This window comes from Dermacentor silvarum, chromosome 3, assembly GCF_013339745.2.
Source record: "Dermacentor silvarum isolate Dsil-2018 chromosome 3, BIME_Dsil_1.4, whole genome shotgun sequence".
Lineage (NCBI taxonomy): Eukaryota > Metazoa > Arthropoda > Arachnida > Ixodida > Ixodidae > Dermacentor > Dermacentor silvarum.
Genome location: NC_051156.1, coordinates 216,426,082 through 216,447,178, shown reverse-complemented (window position 1 = coordinate 216,447,178; position 21,097 = coordinate 216,426,082). Strand labels below are relative to the sequence as shown.

The window sequence follows — 21,097 nt, the reverse complement described above, 5'->3', positions numbered from 1 at the left end:
AAGATATTTCTGAATCTCTCACCATGATATTATCTTCATCTGTCTCTTTTCCCTGGCATGCTGAAAATTTAATGAAAATTGCAAACTTACATGAAAACACTTCATCTCGAGCAACTAGGGGTCGTGAGTATTGGTTTGTCCCTCGTCCTAGAACAATCTATGGCTTACAGACATCACATTACACTGTACCGGCCATATTGAACAACTTTGGCTTCACTGAAGACGAGTTGAAAACATTATCTAAAACAAATTTGTGTAATATGCTATGATAAAGTGCATAAAAGTGATGTAACCTTTTTGTTAAGCTACGGCACATTTTTGCTTTAATATTGTCATGGTGTCATTTATGTGTTATCATCATGTGTATTTAATAATTTATGGCACGTCGTAGGCGCCAAAATCGGAAGTAGTGGCTTCTACGTGAACACCGAAAATCAAATTTGAACTGCGTGCCACAGTGACGTTCAGTAGGGGGCTGAGCGTTGCAGGCACACCCTGCTCCACCATAGCTTTCACAATGCAAGGCATTGAAGAAGAAACGGGAGCACTGCGAATGGGATTACATGCGATGTTTGATTGCCAATAACTCCACTTCTGTTGAACGCATTGAAGTACTTTTTGCGGCAGAGTATTTCTAAAATAGTCAATTATAACTTCAGATGTATTTCTCAACTTTGATAAAAAGTGGTTCAGGGCCCCTTTAATTAAGATGAACAGAGTGAACTTGGTGCAAAATGTCGTCATGATTACTTTCAATGTGTGAATGAGAAGCGATACTTGCATACAAAATTGCACCTTTATCTTGAACCCATTAGTGTTTGCCTTTGGTTACCTGTCTGAATAGTTCTTGTAATTAAATTGTCTACTTTATGTCAAGTAAAATTTAATTGATGCAGTTTTTAAAAGAAGGAAACATGAACAACGTCCTGTGTTCATGCTTCTTTCTGTCCTTGTGTCGCTGTAGCACCGGTATTCGATGATAACACATGCACATGTTTACCTGCATATTTAGGGATTAGTATGAAGAGTTTCGTGCACCATTGAATTGAAAAGCACATTTACTAATATTTGCTATGTAGCAATTCTTTTGCCCTAGTTTATTCTCGCTATTGAGCGAGGACTATAACTTACGTCTATCTTGACGAGCTGGTCACTGAGGCTTCCGATTCACCCAGATTAAAACTTTTCTTGCAGTAGAATCCCGTTATCATAAGATTATCTGTGTGCTGCCTTATTTGGCAGCTGTTCAAAGATAGCTAGTGCATGCTGTAGACTTTTTATGACAGATTATGTGTACTTGAATACGCTGATACTGTATTGCCAAGCTAAGAGGTCATGTGCTCTCACCCTGCCAACACCATAATGCCAGTACTCTTTTACACTTTAATGTTCTCAGTCCTGTAAGCAGCAATCTTTGTGTTTTGTGTGTCCTGGTGTTATTGTATGTACCTTAACATATCATATTTATTGTGTGTATCATGTTCAGAATTGGGTCAAAGAGTTCAAGAAGTGGCTGCAGAACAGAAATCTTCGAGTCTACCATGTTGATCAGAATAACAAAATTGATGTGAGTACTGCACCACCTGCACTAGTTCTTTATAAGCAGTCTATCTGAATTGCATATATAATGCGGGGTAGTTCTGCAACTGGCTATAAATAATTTCATCTGTGCTTTAGCTTGGAGCTTTTGCTGTCAACTGATTTATCAACTGGTTTGTCAAACTGGTTTATCACCTCAAAAATACTTCAATTAAAATGCATAAACTTTGATGCTTTAGCGAGCATTTCATTTGATTTTATTTCATTGCTTTCAGGCATTGTGTGTAACCTATGTGTAACCCTGGGACCCAGCTAGGTTGGGATGGCAAGCCCCTGTGGCATGGGAAATATTGCCTTTTTGCACCCCTACGTGCCTGGGACGAACGCATATAAATGCAAATAAAGTATCGGTATTGGTATTAGAAGTTTTATTTGATTTGTTAACAAAATTACTAATTTTTAGTCTCTACTTGGAACAATACAGAACCAAAATTTGTATGGTGCCATTGTTACCAGTTGGGTAAAATTAGAAGTTGCTGTTGTACTTTATCAATATTGCATGGCGCACTGTAGTGCAGAGCCATGTTTCATAAAGTACTAGTTAGCTCGTATAGCTAATGTTCTTTTTTTTTTCTACAGGTATTTTTAAATCAACCATCCATCTATCCTGTGCTGATTCTTTCATATGAAATGTACATGCGTGTCAGCAATAGCCTCGCCAGCATCAACTTTGACCTGCTTATCTGTGACGAGGCACACAGGTTGAAGAATGCCAACATCAAAACCACAGAAGTAAGTCAGCTCAATAACTTTTGCCGATGGCAACTGCTGTGGGATTCCTGTCATCTCAGAGGTTGTCAAGTTTTTGTAATAGAACATTGCACATTCTTGCACATTGCACATTGTTCAATTCCTTTCTACAGTGTTGTCATCATTTGACAACCATTTGCATCTTATACGTAGTTTATTTTGCATGAGTACACATAAGTGTCAGTTGTGGCTTGGTACATTCAGTAGGTCCAGTGATGCGTACGTGTTCTAAAGAGGTTGTAATATATGTTCAGCATAAAAAGGTCGCAGTTTTGCGCGAAAGGCGAAACATAGATTGTGATAGCAAATTAGTGGTCAGCTATATGAAGTAAGAATAGTAGTTTTATCGGCCGTATAAACTTGTAAACATAGGCATACTAACTAAATTAGAGGAGGGAGAGAAGGGTACAAGAGAAGAAGGAAGAGTAGAGAGGAGACACTAGCGTCAACAAGTCTACTAACTGATAAGCTTGCCCTAAAGGCATGTTACTAGAGCTGTACAACCACTAAGGTGAAGGAATCAAGCACTAATCTAACTGGTGTTACAGTACGGTTCATGAACAAATCCAGCCACTACCATTCATTGACCGTCTATGATGCACCACAACCTGTAACAGTGGCAGGGGTTTCAGGAGAGGTAGATTAGGACAGCAGTGTTTTCGAGCAAGACTCCTCATTATCTTCTGGTCATTATCTTCTGTGTCATATGTGTAGCCTAGGTGGTCAGACCACCTGATAGCATGGTTGGGTTGGTCTATTTTCCATTTTCAAAACCTGTTTTGAGACCCCACTGGCAGATCTCTGCTTGCATGGAAGAGCAAAGTACTAATACAAAAGCCTGATAGCATGCAAACTGCAAAATTTTATCACTGTGTATTTCCATTAACCCTCCACAACACACGCACGTGCATGCATGCACGCGCGCGCACGCACACACACACACACACACACACACACACACACACACACACACACACACACACACACACACACACACACACACACACACACACACACAAAACATGCACAAAGATAAATAAATAAATAAAATGAGCTTGCATAAATGACATGGTTTGCTGCATAATACTAAAGCAGACCTTAATTGGAACTGTTGAGGTACACAATCTTCTGCAGCTGATAGCATGTTCCTTGTGTGAAAATCACTGCCAGCTAGATTTCTTTATAGTAATTGTTTTTTATTGCGATAGCAATTATATGGACACTCTGAAGCGGATTTCTGCCGTCGCCATCGCCTTGAGGTTCTGTATGACGTCAATGGCGATGAAATCGTCGCCACGCGCCGTATACTGTATGTGCGAGTGAAAATGCGCGAGGGACGCGCGCTTTCACGGGGAGCGAATGCACGGCGGAGAGCAAATGCGCGTTCTGCGCCATGCTCCCTGAAGGGCTGCAGAATTAAGCGTCTCTTTCCTCCTTTACAATCACCATATATATAGAGAAAACACGACTTATTCTGTCACGCGAAAGGCCGTAGGGGGACGGGAGGGAGGGAGGGGAGGCGACGTTTAGTTGCGGCACCAAATGCCTATTTATATAAAAAAAAACGTTGCAAGGCGAGAAGGTGGTACAGACTTCCGACGCTGCTCGACGAGTGTCCTATTCTGATCTTGTCAAAAATTTCCGAGCCGCCCCCAGAGGCACCGGCAACAGTCACCAACGCTGCGCGCGTTCAGTGCGAATGTGGGCAAAATGCCGACCGCGTCGACAACAGTTCTGCGCGTTGCTAGTACTGCTGCATGTCCAAGTTTATACAGCTGATAAAACTGCTATCCTTACTCCGTATAGCTCTCTACTAATTTGCTATTGCAATTGATGTGTCGCCTTTGGGTGAAACTACAACAATTTTTTTTTTCCTCCACCTACCTTTAGTCTCTGTACAACTTGGGAACCCTACGTAGAATCCTGCTGACAGGGACGCCTGTTCAGAATGACCTACAAGAATTTTTTGCCCTTGTTGATTTCTGCAACCCTGGAATATTAGGTGAGCTTAAGGGCTTACTATAAAAGTAATTGTAAAGCTACACATTCAACTTAGCAATATTCAGCACATACATTTTGATTGCAGTTTGGGTCAGTGTTTTTTATGCCACCATCTTATTTTGAAGTCTGCATGCTGGCTTCACCTGTCAATACTCGATCCACAAATTATGCAGCTTGAGTAATGTCCCATATATGTGATTGATATACTTTTTATGAATGGTGCACTACATCCTTAAAAATAGAATGAGTGATATGCATGCATGTAGACAGGTAACACATAACATGCCATGCTTCTGACAGATTCAAGTGTTTCTTGGAAGTGGTCAAATGGGAACTAGCGTCCGGTGGTTTTTAGAGTGAGTGTTCATATTTGCAAATGAATTATGTTGCTTGAGGGCTGGATGGTGTGAGTCATTATGTGTCTGTGCACACTATGCTCAACTACATATATGTGTTATGAAACTTGTGAATTCAGAAAACTGCAAGTAGTCTGTACATGATCCTCTGTACAATAAGGCTCCTGAATCGCAGGTTCAGTATTCTGGGCAACCTTCAAGAGGGACAAAGAAAATGTAAAAATACGTACTTAGAAGAGAGCTTGTACATTCTTGCACACTTCAAAACGGGCAAATACTATACTACTGAAGCATGTTTAACCTCTTTTGAAATTACCCACAGCACATAGTCCTGAATGTTCATTCTCTAAAGCAGAGATTCAGTATTTTTTGTTCATTCAAAAATACTTGCTCTCTATGAATTCTTCCTGCCACAAAATGATGCATCGTTTGGCTGGTTTCTGTGGTCAAGTCACATGACCTTAAATTTCTTAATATTTAGCGAAAAAAGGATATGAGCAAGATCTGTTTGTAATACTAGTATTACATATAGAGCATTGACGTTCATAGCATAAATGGTGAGACAGATTAACACATAAGGCATATTTCGATGATTTCTTCTGTAGAGCACTGGATAAAATTAGTTATGTATGAATATGTCAACCCAGTGTAAGCTCTGCAAAACATGTTTGTCCTTTAGCAGTTGTCACATGTTCTTAAAATAGCTATCTGTAGTTAGAGCTGAGTGACGTTTAATGAATGAGGCACAAAGCAAATACTATAAATAAGATTTCAAAAGTATTTTTTTAAAGAAATAAAGAACATCAAATCAAGTGTGCATATGGAAATGCCAATGAGTAACTATCAGTCTTAACCAATGTAGCTAAAGAAAATAGGCCTTTGTTGCTCAGGTAGTATCGCCATTCCTGTCTCAAGGCATTTGAAGATCATATAGGTGTAGTATTTATATTTGTATAGCAAACAAAGTCTGGAGTGCCAACTACATGATGTTTTAGCACCGGTAACAACACAGTATGTGGTCAATGTGCCCAGGCAAGTCGGCAAGTTTTCGTCGCATCTATGAAGAACCAATTCTGCGGTCGCAACTTCCGGGGGCCACAGAAGAAGAAAAGGAGCTGGGCCAGGCACGTGCCAACGAATTAATGCAGGTCACTGCACCATTCATTCTCCGCCGGACCCAGGATGTCATTCAAAGCTACCTTCCTGGAAAAGGTGAGTATTCCACATTAGAGTGGCTGCTTCTTGTACTCTGTAATGCAGGGGCATGTCAGTAGCTCGTACGTTCATTAACATTTGAGCACAATACAGGACACATGCAAAGCACTTCTTGGTGGGCTGGTTGGTTAAATAAAGGAATTGGAAGTGGGGCATAAATTATAGTAATAAGCATACACAAATGAGATGAAGTATAGACAGGATGAGCTCCTACAAACTTTTATCAGGCCTTCCAGATTCACCTGTATACTGAAAACACACCTCGAAGCCATGCCAGAACTGAAAGACAACAGATGGATACACAGGAAGGAAACACATAAATGGTTCTCTGGTTTCATGTCACAAGTTCCAGCAAATCACTCGTTCTTTCTATACTTCATCTGCTTATGTGTGTTAATTTGCGCCCTTTTTCTAATAGCTAATTAATAGACAGAGCTGCTGACTTCAACAAATGGCTCTATTTGAAACAGAGCATATGTACCAATACACATGTACTGATATGATGCACATAGGGAAGCAAAGATGCCATGCACATTTTCAGGCAGGACTGGCGATGGTTTGCTTATACACTCGATACACTTAACTTGTTATTTTTTCTGCTCCAACAAAATGCCCTTATAGGATCATGCTTGTGTCCTGACTGCTTGAAGCCTTCTTAGACGTCTTACCAGTAAGGCTGAATCTCTACACAGCTGTTTTATGCATTTGTGTTACGTCACTATCTGTTTGACATTACTTAGCCCGACAACTGTTCAACATGTGCTTGCGGCTGCTTCACAGTTTTTACTGGCTTCATTAGCATTTTACATGTTTTCATGCACTTTAAGAACATCCTCAAAAGAGGTCTGGATATTTCTTATGGAGAATTACAGTTCCAGACATTAAGAAAGAGATAAAATTCACTTTGGTCTATTCTGACGATGATAATTTTATCTCCTGAAAAAATGAGGAAAAAATAAGTTAGTAATATTGTAGAGTGAAAGTAAAACACAAACTTCAGTGCCCTGCCTACACCTCTTTCTAAATCTTATTTGCAAAAATAGGCTGCATGGCGACATATTATTCCAGCGTAATTAGCCCTTAAGTCATCATCTTCATACTGTGCACAATTCATGTCCATCATGGCTAAATAATACTGCTCTTTGTGTCATAATAAGTTCATAATTTGAAAAAAACTGCCTGCACTTGCTCCCTCTAGGTGCAGCATCATGCTACATGGCTGTTGCCAGTAAGCTTGCTCATGTTCACATGACTTCAGTGGAGCAAACATGTGGTTATTAGTTTCAGGTAATTACGCAGGAGTAGGCAATGTTGGCAGAACACATGGTATCATTACAGCTAGGAGTGCTTACCATAGGAATGTAAACGAAGGGAGTCCATCACTGACTCAGTATTCTAATGTAAACTTGTGTTTTCACGAAACCCTGCATGGGCTAATCGTATGCAAGGGCTAATACTCAAACGTGGTTTTCATGAATTAGCGCATCTCATAAAGAGTGAAGGAAACAAAACAAACACGATGAAACAGGTCACAGGAGGGGGGTGCTAAACTTTCAACTGATTTATTTCCTGACACCTGTGAAAGCGTATACACTCAGTACAAACACCAACACACACACAACTTATTGTACACGCGCCGGCAAGCCAAGAAACATCAATTCTTTACATGATAAAGCTACAGATGGTGAGCTTACAAACATATGCCCAAATCTTGCGCTTCAGCTTCTTTTATTTCACGTTTCATTTGATTATGGTGACATCCTGTAATCTTACATGTAGAAGTCCAGGGTGCAGCCACAGCTCTTGCAGGACCCTTGCAGCACCCCGCTCCTGTTTTGTCGTGTTTGTCTCATTCCCTTCACTCTTTATGAGATGCGCTAATTCATGAAAATGTTATGAAGCACCAGCTTGCCCAAACTGCCACCCTTGTGAACTGAAATGTGGGCTGACTTGTAAGCATACTCAATGCCTCCTTTACTAGATGTTTGCCATGCCGCTAATTTCCCATTGGAGCAGAGTTTCCCGTAGTTTAGGGTATAGTCACCGAGAGACGGCGCTCGCAGCCTACAGTAGTTCCTGTTGTGGTGGAAGCGATGGCTATGAGCCTGGCATGCACTTGACCAATGGCCAGGTGAGAACCCATGGGTCCTGCCTCTGGGATTGCAACAGATGCCACTACAATGTCAGAAGCAGGGGCACGTGATTCAAGATTGGAGCGGCCGCTGTGACCAGCGCTCGCAGCCTGCAGTGGTGGAGAAGAGAGAGGCTGAAACCAGGTTCTCGGCTCATTAGGCAGGCATCTAGTAAAGGAGGCGTTGGATACTCATTAAAGAAAAAAAAAGTATATATGTACTATGTATTTCCTTCTCAGTCTACGCCTTGTTCACGTCAGAGAGCTTAAGATTTTGCGCACCCCAAAGTTAGGGGATGCAAACTTCGGGGCTTACAAAGGAGAGTACAAAAACACACAAGTGGCCTACAATGGAGCTTGGGTTTTTGCGTACACAAAGCCGCGTGGCTAGGCTATTTCTAAAGCTTCCTATCATGGTTTGCAACTATACATGAATTGCAAACTCACCCAAACTGCCACACCTGAGGTCTGCAGTAATGTGCACTTGAGTCATCGCAACATTGGATTCACCAGTAGCCACATTTTGTAATGATCCATTTCATTTTTAATTCTTTTGGCATTGTCTTCACTCGCTCGGACACATCTATGCCTCTGTTACTTCTGGGACCAGCCACTTGATGCGGTGGATGATTAAGAAATAGAAGAATGAAATATCAATGGGTCTTTACCAAATATGGACCCATGCCACTAGTGCAGCAAGGGCATACAGCCTTAACTTTTTCTGCTACATAGTACAGTGAAATCTCGATAATTTGGAATCTCATCATTCGAATTGATGGACAATTCGAACTGCTCTGTTGGTCCCAGCAAGGTCTTATGTATTTTAATAGAGAAAAAATCCTGCGAATTCAAACTCCAATAACCGTGCAATGGTTATTTTGAACAAAATTTCTCACTCCCATAGACCGCTTCTCAGACAAACTCGAATCAAAGGCGAAGGTTCCATGCGCTGCTAGCCACCGTAGTATCATGTGCCGTAAAAATGACAAGGAAAGATGCACTCTGGAGCAAGCAGAATGGCACTTAGCGTCCTTTCCCATCCGGCTTAAATAGAACAGGAAGGAGCCCATAGTGCGCACTTGATCATGTTACCATGTGCTCACCCACGTCGTCCTCCCCTCACTCCCCCCTCCCTCTCTCTCTCTCGTAGCGTTTGCTTAATCACATCACCGTGCGCTCGATCACATCATCTCCTAAATCGGACACGCGGTAGGACGGCGCGCATCAAGCCACCGTCCTTCTCGGCTCACCCTTGCACGTTTTTCCTTGCACCCACAGCAAACTGTGGGCGAGGTGCGGTTTTATCGCATTCGGACTTTATGAGGGATCCAGGCTTCTTCTGGCACATGTCGTTGAGTGCTGTTAAAGAAAAGATAAGACTTTCATTGCGAGCCCAGTGACGGTTTTGGTTTTGTGCGCTGTACCTCACAATTGATTGGGCACTATATTTAAAGAGGCTCTTGTTAGTTTGCATTCCGTCTTATTCAAGTAAATTTCCGGTCACCCTTGGAGTTCGAATTAACGAGATTCTACTGCACTTTCCTTATACATAGTTGATGACAGTCAAAGAATACATTGGCAAATACACCATTGTGCAACTCTAGGAGAATTTGTATAAATGTGCCAGCCAATTTCATTTAGCTTATTTCTGTGACTTCACGTTGGAGGCAAATGTCTTGCAATATTGTCATCTCTTTGTAACTGTGTTTTGTAGCTCAAAGGTACAGGAGGCAGATGTGTTGCAGTTTTGTTGGCAGAGCTTGTACTGAATTTATAAGTTGTCACTAAGTACAATCACTTCTGTAAACACGTATGCCATCAGGTGCAAACTGTTTACCCTTGCTTGTATTTCCTTACATGTGGCACTTGTTTTTTTTCTAGTCGAGTGCGTTGTCTTCTGCCGCCCTCAACCACTTCAACTAATGCTTTACCAAAACCTGCTGGATACAAACATGGTGCGGGCTTGCCTGAGCAATTATCTGTCAACCGATGCGAACTGCACCCTGGCTTGCATCCTGGCTCTTAGAAAACTCTGCAACCATCCCCTACTCGTTGCGTCCCAGGACTTTTCTGACAAAGATGAGGACGCTGGTTCAGTAAGAGTCTTTCTTTTCTCATTTTGCAACTCTGCCTATTTAGTATTTAGGCATGATACAGTAACCCCGATGGTACTGGGCAAGACTTTTGCTGTATTAGGAGTTCTGCTGTAAGCGCGCTCATTGGAAACATTACTTTAGCTCATGGGATTGCTTGAAGACTGAAAGACCGGTTTATAGTGCCGTATGCACACTGTAAGCAGTTTATAATTATATTTATGCCTTTCTTTTTCTTGCAGTGGGATCATGGTAATGTTGCACTAATGTTTAGAAAAGATGTGAAAAAATAAAACACTGTTAGCAAATTTTGGTTATACGCTGGAAGTTGCTACGTGCCCTCTAGGGAATGCTCTACCGCAGTAATTTTCCAAATTGGTTCATTCAATAGTCCAGATAAATATATTTCAGTGCCACGAAACCATGCTTTCAAGAGGCGAGCACCACTGCCAAGAGAGACTCTCTCCCCTTGCCTGTCTAGCCTCCTCAAGTGAAATTCCTTCCCTGCATTCTCCCATGCCGAAGCTGGAGAATCGCGTGACGCATACATTACGGGGCCGCCTCTTTCTTTTTCCATCGCTGATTTTTCACTCAGCGTGGAAAACGATGGCAACACAAAAAGGAAGGACACAGGACGAGTGCTATTTAGCAAGTCGTAACAGTTGTTAAACAGCGCTCGTCCTGTGTCCTTCCTATTTGTGTTGCCGTCGTTTTCCACGCTGATTTACAGAAGGTATGGTTGTGCATTTCAATGTTTATTTTTTGCCTGTCTGCCCCCGTCATTGATGCACTGATTTCGCAGGCAACTCTACATGCCGAAGCTCGCAGAGGTCTCAATTCTGAACTCGATTCCATGATGATGGACCTCGAAGCGGGTTCTGGCAAACTCAGGGTTTTGGCTGCCATGCTTCATTCTCTGTGGACTTCCTTGCCTCGGGAGCGGATAGTCCTGGTCTCAAACTTCACAAAGGTGACAATGTTGGATTTTTTCAAAGACATAACGGGACTTGACAATTGTAATACACTTCGTAGCATTGTAACATCTTTTGTCCCCCTGTGATTATGTCCAATCCTGCCTATATGTGGTAGAAGATTCAGTTTATTGCAGATAAGACAAGAGGGAGAATAATTTGGGATACCGAGGGACTCAATCTTTTGTTAGTACTAACAACTACACGAAGCTAATGTAATGAAGCTAAGGAAAGCATAGATGAAATGTAACTGTGTTTTTAATTAAATTGTAGAAATTATGAGGAAAATAAGAAATGAAAGTGGAAGGAAATACAACTTGGCTGCTGGTGGCAGTTGAACACAATACCTCCACGTGATGCATGCAATGCTGTGCCAGTTGAGCCATGGCAGCTGACAGATGCAACAGGTTATATGTAGCAGCAGGGTATAACTTCACGCTGTATCGATTGGAAAGAGCTGATAGTACCACATTTACTCAGGTCTAAGCCAAAACTCGTAATTCTAAGGTCCAGAAATAGAAAGTAGGTTTCCTTTAATGTAAGCTGACCAGAATATCAACAAAAGTAAAGTGCTGCACACTGTTACCTATAGCATATTAGTCGCGGTTGTTAGCACATTAAAAGCATAGCACATTAAAAGCTTACTCTCATGACACAAACTCACTCTTTGTTAGCATCTACATTATGGTCCACTGCTAAAAAGAACACCTAACAAATAATACACATAATATAACTGGAAAAGCTTTTGCCCTTATCGGAAAGAAGCAGCAGATATAATATCAATTAGACGTGCATTTATACATAAAAATCTAGTCTATGGGCCTTTGTCCCCTATCTAGGTAAAATTTGATGGCAGATACTAACAGCCTGTTTCCTTTAACAGTGGACCATAATGTACAGACACAGTCATACTTACCCTAACCTGAAAATTCCTCAAGTGCCTTTCTGTTTGCTTCTCCAGTGGAGGGTGCCAGAGATTTCTTGTTGAGATGCCTTGAATGTGCTAGCTTTATGCAGCTTCCTCCCAAAGCAATATATTTGCTCCTTACAGCTCATGTTTGTTAAAGTTAAGCCGCTATAGACTTGTCTTTATTGTGATGTTCAGTTTGACCGGTGGCTCTGCATAGACACCATTTTTCTATGTGCCTATCATCCATTTCACAAACATTGTTTAGCACAGTGTGGTTGATGTGACAAAAGTAAATAAATTTCAAATTTTAAGTTTAAATACCGGTCAGATTTAGCAGGTGCGCTTTCTCAGTCAGCCTTTCAGTGTAGTGACATAACTGCAGTTCTTGAAAACAACATCAACGCTGGCAACTTGCCTGTAAAATCCTTGAACTGTGTCCCTAATTTTAACCCAACCCTCAAACTTTGTCACTGACATTTTGCAAGAAGCTGTCGGCTTAGACTCAAATAAACTACTGTTGTGCCATTTTGAGGCTCAAGATTTCAGCGACGTCAAATGTAGAAATCTAGGGTGCTTGTGTTCTGTGTGCATGCACAAGTAGAGCCCTGTACACTTCAAGGAGCTTGCTTTATGAGTTCTCCTATGGAAGTATGTTAGAAGTATGTAAGTGCTTGTTGGAAGCACATTATGTGTGTGCATCTGTGTGCTTTGTCCCACCTCTGCCAAGTGCCCTCTCAGTATTCTTTTTTCTCATATTCCATTGCTGACCTTCCCCATATTTTTTTTTTTTCTAGACTCTGGACATTCTTGAAGACGTGTGCACTCAGAAAGAGTATCCCTTCTTGAGGCTGGATGGGTCCACCTCATCGATGCAGCGCCTGGAACTTGTCGAGCGATTCAACTCTCCGCACTCAAACTGCTGTATGTGCGGTGAATTTCAGTGTAGCACGTTATGTTGTGTTGTTCCTACAACGCCAATGCCTAAATGGTCAACAAAGCAGCCAAGCATTCCGATGAGGGCTGAATGTAAAAATGGTCATGTACCATGCTTATGGTGCGCATTAAAGATACCCCAGGTCTTCAGAATTAATACAGAGCCCTCCACTACGGCGTTCTTCATAACCCACTGTGCACAGTTTCAGTATGTTAAACTCCACAATTTAAACATAGTCCTGGCACAGCCGCAAGTCTTACAGGCTAACTTGTGCTTCAGACTCGGTTGATGTAACTGCCCTGGTACAGGTTTGAGTAATGTGTAGAGGTTGTAGGTGGTGGTGGTGAGGGAAGGGTGTGGGAGGGGTGCAAGTAGCTGATAGAAAATTCAGAAAAGTATTCAATTTTGATGAACTATGTTGAGCATGCAAGTAAAGTGTAGGCCTTGCTTGTTCTGTTTGTACATATTTTTATTTAAATCTTGAAACACGACCATACTTGTGCACTTTAATGTTGCCAACCAAAATTTATCTGCTGCGTTCAGTGTTGCCTGGCAAATCTTGCTGCTTTAAATATTTGCCAGTCAACAAACACTCCTGACACCACTTGCTTTTGGTTCAGTGCATGGGCTCTTACGTATTGAAACATTAGATTATTAGCAAGAACACTTTCAAATTGTTGCTTGCAGGGACACCAATTTACTCTGCTCTGAATTGCATCAATGCAGCTCTTTTCCTGTTTTTTTTATTTTCGAAGGTCTCAGTTAGTGGTGTAGTCACACAAATTCTGTAAAATTCCGAGACAGCACGAGCATCAACTCTTGGACACTTGTTATGTGATACGAGTGTACTATTAAGGAGAAAAATGTGATGTTTGTGTAAGTAAGCCAAGCATTGAAGGGAGTGTTGTTGAAAGGAGTGTTGTAGCTCAATGTGACAAGATTTCCCTGCTAAGGTTATTGCTCCCAATCTTTTGTTACTCAATCTTGAGTTGAGAGTCGGCATACAAGCAGACCATTTTCATTTTCTTTGTGACTGTTTTTCTAGTGTATAAAATGAACAATTATATGCTGTAGCTATAAGTTGACAGCTCTTCATGGTGATGCCGTCATTTATCCAGTGTGTGATCCACTGCTCACTAATGTTTTATGTGTGCTACCCATTGCAGTTGTGTTTCTGCTCAGCTGCAAAGCTGGTGGCGTGGGGCTCAACCTTGTTGGAGCCAGTCGCATCGTTCTGTACGACGTAGACTGGAATCCGGCAAATGACCTGCAGGCCATGGCACGTGTTTGGAGGGACGGCCAATCTCGCCATGTTTCCATCTACAGACTTCTGACCACGGTTAGTCACTGGCGGTGTTGCCTTTAAAAACCGTGAGCTATCCTTGTAAGCTTATAAATAGCTGCCTACAGTGCATACCCAAAAGCCTTTCAGGACAGACAAATTTAGTATCACTTTGAGTGAGTGCACTTCACTAGTGTCGTTCACAGACTGTCACATGAAAAGGTTTAGTGACACTCGTTTCAGAATGCACTTGCCAGGGAGTGCGTCTGCTGAACTCACTTTGCTGTGTCCAAATATGTAGCCTCAATAAAGGTTCTTTAAAGTAAATAAAATAATACAGATAAAGTAATAATAATAAGATAAATAAAGGTATAGTCAATGCCGGATAAATGAAACTTGGTTAATGGAAATGCCGGATAAACGGATCAACGCTATCAACCTTGGTTGACCGCCCTTAGGCACAATGTTAACAAAATTGAGTTACACGGAAGCCATCTTTTTGTGAACTCCGGTTAAACGGAACTTTAACTGAAACTGCTGCCTACCTCATTGACATAAGGAACAGGAAATGTTCGACGAACGTGTCAAATGGCAATGCTATGAATAGTGAAGAAAATTCAATCGATCAGGCAACTGCAGGAAAGTTAATGCAAATTAAAGATGCTGAAGTTGCAAGCTTTGTTTCCATCAATAGGACTTTGCTAGGCAAGTAATGATTCCCGAGGAAGAAGATAGCACTATGGGGTCTGTAAGATCTTGCAGTTAGGTTGCCACTACTGCTTTGTTCACACTGCCACGAATGAGAGAGCCCAGATGATGCCCTTGTTACTTGCTCCGAGGAGACAGTTGAAAATATCAGTGAAGTTCGTACCGAAGAAATAGTTAAAGTACTGTTCCATTGCACATTACTGTTCTGGACCAGAAAGCAAGAGATACAGTTGAAATTCCGCAGCGCTATTTAGAAAGCGAGAACTGCGCAGAATCATTCGGAGTCCTTCTGTGCATGAACACAGCCTTGAACAAAAGAAGCTATAATATTAAAAGTCCGGCGTAGTAAAGCCTTTTTTTTTTCCCGTAGTAATATCGAAACACTCGGACACCTATCAAATAAAATAATCGCTGGTGATCTTTGTGTCCTTTGATTAAATGAAACTTGGGATAAATGGAACACATTTTTCCGTACCTTCAAGTTCTATTTAAGTGGAGCCTACTGTAAAGAAATAACACCAATTCCGGCACTGCTTCATGTTTTGATTTGTGACAGGGCACCATTGAAGAGAAGATATTCCAGCGGCAAGTGACGAAACAGGAACTCAGTGGAGCTGTGCTGGATAACAAGAAGGATGGCAAGAGAGCCAAGTTCTCCCTCGAAGACCTTAAGGCGAGTACTTATGTCCAAAGAGAGCATCTGCGAATTTGGCTGCAGGAATTGCAGGAGCATGTTGAAAGACATGCAAAGCACCAAAGAGATTTAATCAGTAAGGAGATACCATAAGAAACAATATGCAGAGAATTGACTGTTTCTCTGATGACTGCCTATCATTATCAACAGCTGAATAACTTAATTCACTGTCAGGCAGAGTGCAGTTCTTTATAGTAAACATTGTTTTGCATGTGATTCCCTAAAGGGTAGTCGAGTTTCACACATGATTAAAAAACTATAATTAGCTTCACTTGTGCTACTTCTGGAGCGTGAACCAGGGCTAGCAGTGATTACAATTTCAATAGCTGTAGTTTTGTGCAATGGAGAAAGTGTACTGTGACTGGCATCACTGTTGTATTTCTTTGTATAGAGGACCACTCAAATGACAAAGACGTTGCCATTGTAACTTTTCTTGTGCTGGGGCTATATTTTTTTATGCTCAGTGTGACATCAGCTAGCGCAAACAGAAAAACTCTGTATAAAATGCTTGTTGCACTGTAACCAGTGTATTCGCATTTGCATCTGGAATTACACATCTCTGAACAACATTGCAGGACCTGTTCACGCTTGACGAAGAAACCAGTAGTTCGACTCACAAGTTGCTGGGTTGTAGGTGCAACAGTATGGAGGAAACTGACAATGATTTCTGTGGCAGTCGTCCCCAAGCTGACCCTGCAAAGGAGCCAAGTAAAATCCCTAAGCGTTCATCTCAGCTGGGGAGTACAACAACTCACAGCATCATCGGACAGGTGCGTTCTCTATGCATACAGTTAGTTCACAAAGTTGGTATATGCATGTCGGTACCTTTGCGTAAGTGAATTGTGCAACTTTGGCATTTCCCACATCATAACTTTGAAAATGTTAAGTACTAAATGGGAGTGCTGCTCGTATGTGATTTTTGCCTTGCTCTGCATCTTCACCGCAGTACGAGGTTTCTTGTGAAATGTGATGGTGGTTTCGTGGCAGTACGATTCGGCATTGCCGTGAAGCCACACCGTGTTTCAGCAGAGGTCTTAACATACTGAAAAGAAATTGCTTCTGAAGCTGTGCTTTATGCAAGTGATTGAGCAGGGCTGTTTACAGCGAGATTTGCACATTGTTTTCGTGAAATTAATTGTGTGTGTTACAGGTCCTTTTTTTTTGCTTGAAGATGATGGTTACATGCATGGGGCTGGTGGTGAAAATTCGGCAAGAAGTTTTGTTCAAGTGTTTATCGAGTAGCTAGCAAACAGTGTTTCTTTTTTTATTCAATTCACAATGCATTTTTTAACTACAGCAAAACCTTGTTAATGTGTAGTTGGCAGGGAACGGGGATCAGGTACACACTAAGAGATGTACTAATTAACTGACAATGGCAGCTGAGCCGCTGTAGGCTTACCGATCAGAAAAGAGCTACATCTTAATTCGCACACACGCAGGCAAGTTTTATTTGCGAGCAGGCAGCAAAAAATCTGTGATCTTCACTTGCCGCTGCGGTGGCCTTGCAGCGATGACAGCATCCTCAAACTAAGAAGGCCACGAGCTACTTTCTCTATCAGGCCCCACTTCTCTGCGAACGCCCTCATGGCGGTAAATGCATGCGCCGCAATCAGATACGGAAGGGCCCTCATCCACTTCCACGTTGTCGTCGTGGACAACGTGGAAGCGTCCGAAGCTATGGGAGCAGGAAACACGTCATGGCCACAATGTTTTTACGTAACTGTTAGTGGTGACAGCAGTTCGTGAAAGAATTGTGCACCGCAATTTCTCTATCTATGGTCTACGTGCATGAACGTTTGCCGATTCTACGCTTGTACGCATTGAAAAATCAAGCAAGTACTATGCACTTACTATTTGGCATGCGGTAAGTGACTACGTGGTCAGCCAATACATTTAGTTCAATGGCGACAGGGTGGGGGATTCATCACGGCTAGATTTAAACCGGAATTACTTATTAAGCAGGTACGTAGTAATGAGGTTTTACTGTATGTGAGGTATACTACAAGCTTTCCAAATATTGAATGTTTCCGAATAATGCGGTCTTTTATTAATGCAAAATCACTGTAATTTTGGCAATATTGAACTGTTGTTGCTTCGCCGCCATTTAAAAGCTGTTCCGCAAACATTGAGAATTTTTATGCAGCCCACGTGCACTGCGGTTAATACACTTGCGTAAAGTGTATGAGCCATGTTCCTTGCAAAACCTGTTTCAAGGCTGTTACACCTGCTCTTTGTTTTAATCCATTACAGAAGCTTGGCATGAGCGATTTACTGCGGTGGGAACACATTCCGGCACCAATTGGCAAGCACTTTTTACAGGTGAGTGCATTAGACACCACTGATAGCCAGTGTTTTTTCGTGTTAACGACAAAGTACTATGTACTACGAACGGAGGAAGCGAGACATACAGGCGCTGACTTTCAACACATGCTTATTGTAAACAGGATAGGAAATACATATGCATTATTTCACAGGAAGTGCACGTGTCGCACAGCCATGGCTTCAATAACTCTAAAATCAGCCCGAAGGAACCCAAGTTCTTTTTCGGTAACCTTTTATTGCGACAGCAATTATATGGACACTCCAAAGCAGATTTCTACTGTCGCCGTCGCCGTGAGGTTCTGTATGACGTCAACGACGATGAAATCGTCGCCGCGCGCCGTATGCTGTATGTACGAGTGAAAATGTGCTAGGTACGCGCGCTTTCACGCGGAGCGAATGCACGGCGGAGAGCAAATGCGTGTTCTGTGCCGTGCTGCCTGAAGGGCTGCAGAGTTAAGCGTCTCTTCCCTCCTTTACAATCACCATATATATATAGAGCAAACGCCACTTCTTCCGTCGCATTTAGCTTAGGCAATTGTGTAAGCTACGTTAGGTGTATAACTATGTTTCCAGGCGCAAAAGGTGGTGGCTGGATGTTCACATCACCAGGGATTGGTGTATCTTCACTGTCACACAGCCACTTATCATCAATTCAGCCATTGTGAAAAATGAAATGGCCCTGATAAGCACTGTACCGATGTAATAAGGGAAGTGTGGAACTGCTGTATACATTAAAGGGGTCCTGAAACACTTTTCTAATTAATCATAAAATGGCCTCACTATTAGAGGACGTCGTCTCACAAATCTCCTGCTGCAAAATTTTTTTTTAATCCTTCAATTATAAGTGGAGTTAGAGGTAGTTATTTCACTGGTGCGCAGCTTTCTCTCTCCTTTCATCTGCACTAGCGCGCTGGAAGCTACACAGGAGGGATGGCAAAGAGGCAAGACCCCCGCCAGTAGTTCTTTCTTTTCTTTCTTTTTTTTTTTTTTACACCGCTGCTTCCCGTTCGGGCATGTGCAGCACTGTCTCAATGCGAGATAGGCACTCATGCGCCTGGAGCTATGTCATAGAGACCAATCAGCACATGTGGTTGTCTGATCGTCATGCCGACAAGAGGGCACATCATGGCTGCAGTATATACACTGCACGCAGTATGGCAGTGCGATCTTGGAGGCTATGTTCGTCACTGCGCGTCATTGGCGCATGTAGACTGGACGTGCGAAGGTTAAATACGTTTTTTTTTCTTTTTGAGATTGCAGACGTGCATTTTTAATTTATTTAACTCAAAATTAGCAATCATAGTACTGTTACTGAGGATATTCTCATGATCACAAAATCAGTCAATACCTGTTGGTGGGCTTGGCTTCTTGTGACTTAGCTGCATGGCTACATTGTGAAGGCAAGAGCAAGCAATTTTTCACTGTTTTGACGCGAAATTGTAAATTCCCTGCTGCACACAGTGCAAGAATATTTGGCTCACATATTCACAGGAGCCTCCTCTACAGATCGACTACGTTTTTTTATTATGTTCAAAAAGTGTGCCAAGGCTCCCTTAAGTTGCTCTCACAGGCATTAGTTATTAAAAATGACTATTGACTGTGGGGAAACCTAGCAAGTTTCAAAGGGTTTTTGTGCACCAAAGTGGCTGCAGCAGTAAGTTACAGAAGTTACATTGATTTCACATGACGACTCACTGATGGTTTTCACACTGATGACTAACGTTACACTAAAGCTATGTCACATGTGGTTTCGATGCAATATTCAAAAAGTAAAGTTAGGCCTCTATTTCGTGCAGTAATAATCAACCTTTTTTTTTCTGTCATGTGAATGAAAATGTGGTTCTGAAAAAATTACTTTATCAATATATAAACAGCATCATTCAAGACTATGGCAGTGGATGCGTAACATTTTCCTAATCTGCAAGCAGCCCACAGAATACGTTTCATGTTGGAAGCTGGCTGCCTATTTTGCTCAGTGTTGAGAGTGCTCGTAGATTTGCAGCGTTCAATGAACTTGAGAGGATTATCACATTCATTCTTCTTTTCTTTTTTCTTATTACAGGACCCTCACCTGGTTGCTGCAGAGGACAACATCACGTTTGTTTTCCGGAACACTGTCTCGAAAGCACCAACTGAAAATGATGTCATTGCGCAACTGTAGGCATCCAGGCCACCCTCTTTATGTCATGTGTGTGCAAACAAGCAGCACTGATCCTTCATGCTCATTACCACATTCGTCATTCATTTTAGTCTTGTTTGACCATGAACATATATATTTATGTCGGTTGCAATGTCTAGCAAAAGTAATAAAGAAATTATATACTTGGAAGATTTCTTTTAACTCTACTGCCACATGCACGCGAGAGTCAACAGAACTTTTGTTGATGTCGTGCCTATAGTGTCGAACTTTCATTTAACAAATTTCTTCATTGTTTTCCTTCCCCTATAATGCTTTTGTTTCTGTTTACTGAAATATGCTAACCTTCCTTTTCACTAACAATTTAACGAAGCCTTCACATTACAAACCTTTTGCAACCTTCATGCGAGTAATTCACATGCAAATGGCAGGTGAATCGAGTCTTTGTGCCGTGTCCCACTGAATCGACACTTGAATGGTGTCCGTATTAGGCCAGCACCACCTAGAAGCATGAGGCCGGCACACTTAAGAGGAGGAAGCTTTAGCTCGGGGAGCTCCTATGTAAATACTACATGAAAACGGAGAAATTGTTTCTCTTGTTTTGTGCTACCACTGCAACAATTTTGATGAGGTATGTTGCATTATAAAAGAAAGTGGCTTATGTCTAGAGACTTCAAGAAGTGGACTTTTTATTAAGGTGTCATTTTGTTTTTACAAAAATTGCTGAAACTCGGTAAAAAACTCGAGTATACCAAGTTTTCAGCTCCCTAACTTAGCAATAAAAAAACGCCACAATTTTGTAAACTGTACCTAGTGAAATTGGGAATATGATGTACAACTAAAGCGGTCACAATTGGTGTATTATACATCGCTCTGAAATATATCACTAATTTGTGAATAGGACATTTGTAAACCCCAGAAACATTCTAAAAATTTTATATAAGCTGTAAATTCATGCATCAAATTATGCCACTTTAGACGCTCTAACAGATGC

General features: G+C 41.7%; 1 protein-coding gene across 1 annotated transcript in view; it reads left to right on the top strand.

Moving 5' to 3' along the window:
* LOC119446650 (DNA repair and recombination protein RAD54B) overlaps positions 1-20,293 on the top strand; it is a 37,116-nt gene extending 16,823 nt beyond the window's left edge. Inside the window, exons 12-23 of the mRNA XM_037711140.2 lie at positions 1,487-1,567; positions 2,179-2,331; positions 4,240-4,351; positions 5,739-5,918; positions 9,934-10,148; positions 10,948-11,115; positions 12,821-12,947; positions 14,127-14,299; positions 15,507-15,623; positions 16,220-16,414; positions 17,895-17,963; positions 20,029-20,293. Coding sequence (XP_037567068.1) covers positions 1,487-1,567; positions 2,179-2,331; positions 4,240-4,351; positions 5,739-5,918; positions 9,934-10,148; positions 10,948-11,115; positions 12,821-12,947; positions 14,127-14,299; positions 15,507-15,623; positions 16,220-16,414; positions 17,895-17,963; positions 20,029-20,127 — 1,689 coding nt within the window. The 3' untranslated portion in view covers positions 20,128-20,293. The remainder of the gene's footprint in view (positions 1-1,486; positions 1,568-2,178; positions 2,332-4,239; positions 4,352-5,738; positions 5,919-9,933; positions 10,149-10,947; positions 11,116-12,820; positions 12,948-14,126; positions 14,300-15,506; positions 15,624-16,219; positions 16,415-17,894; positions 17,964-20,028) is intronic.
* Positions 20,294-21,097: the final 804 nt, after the last annotated feature.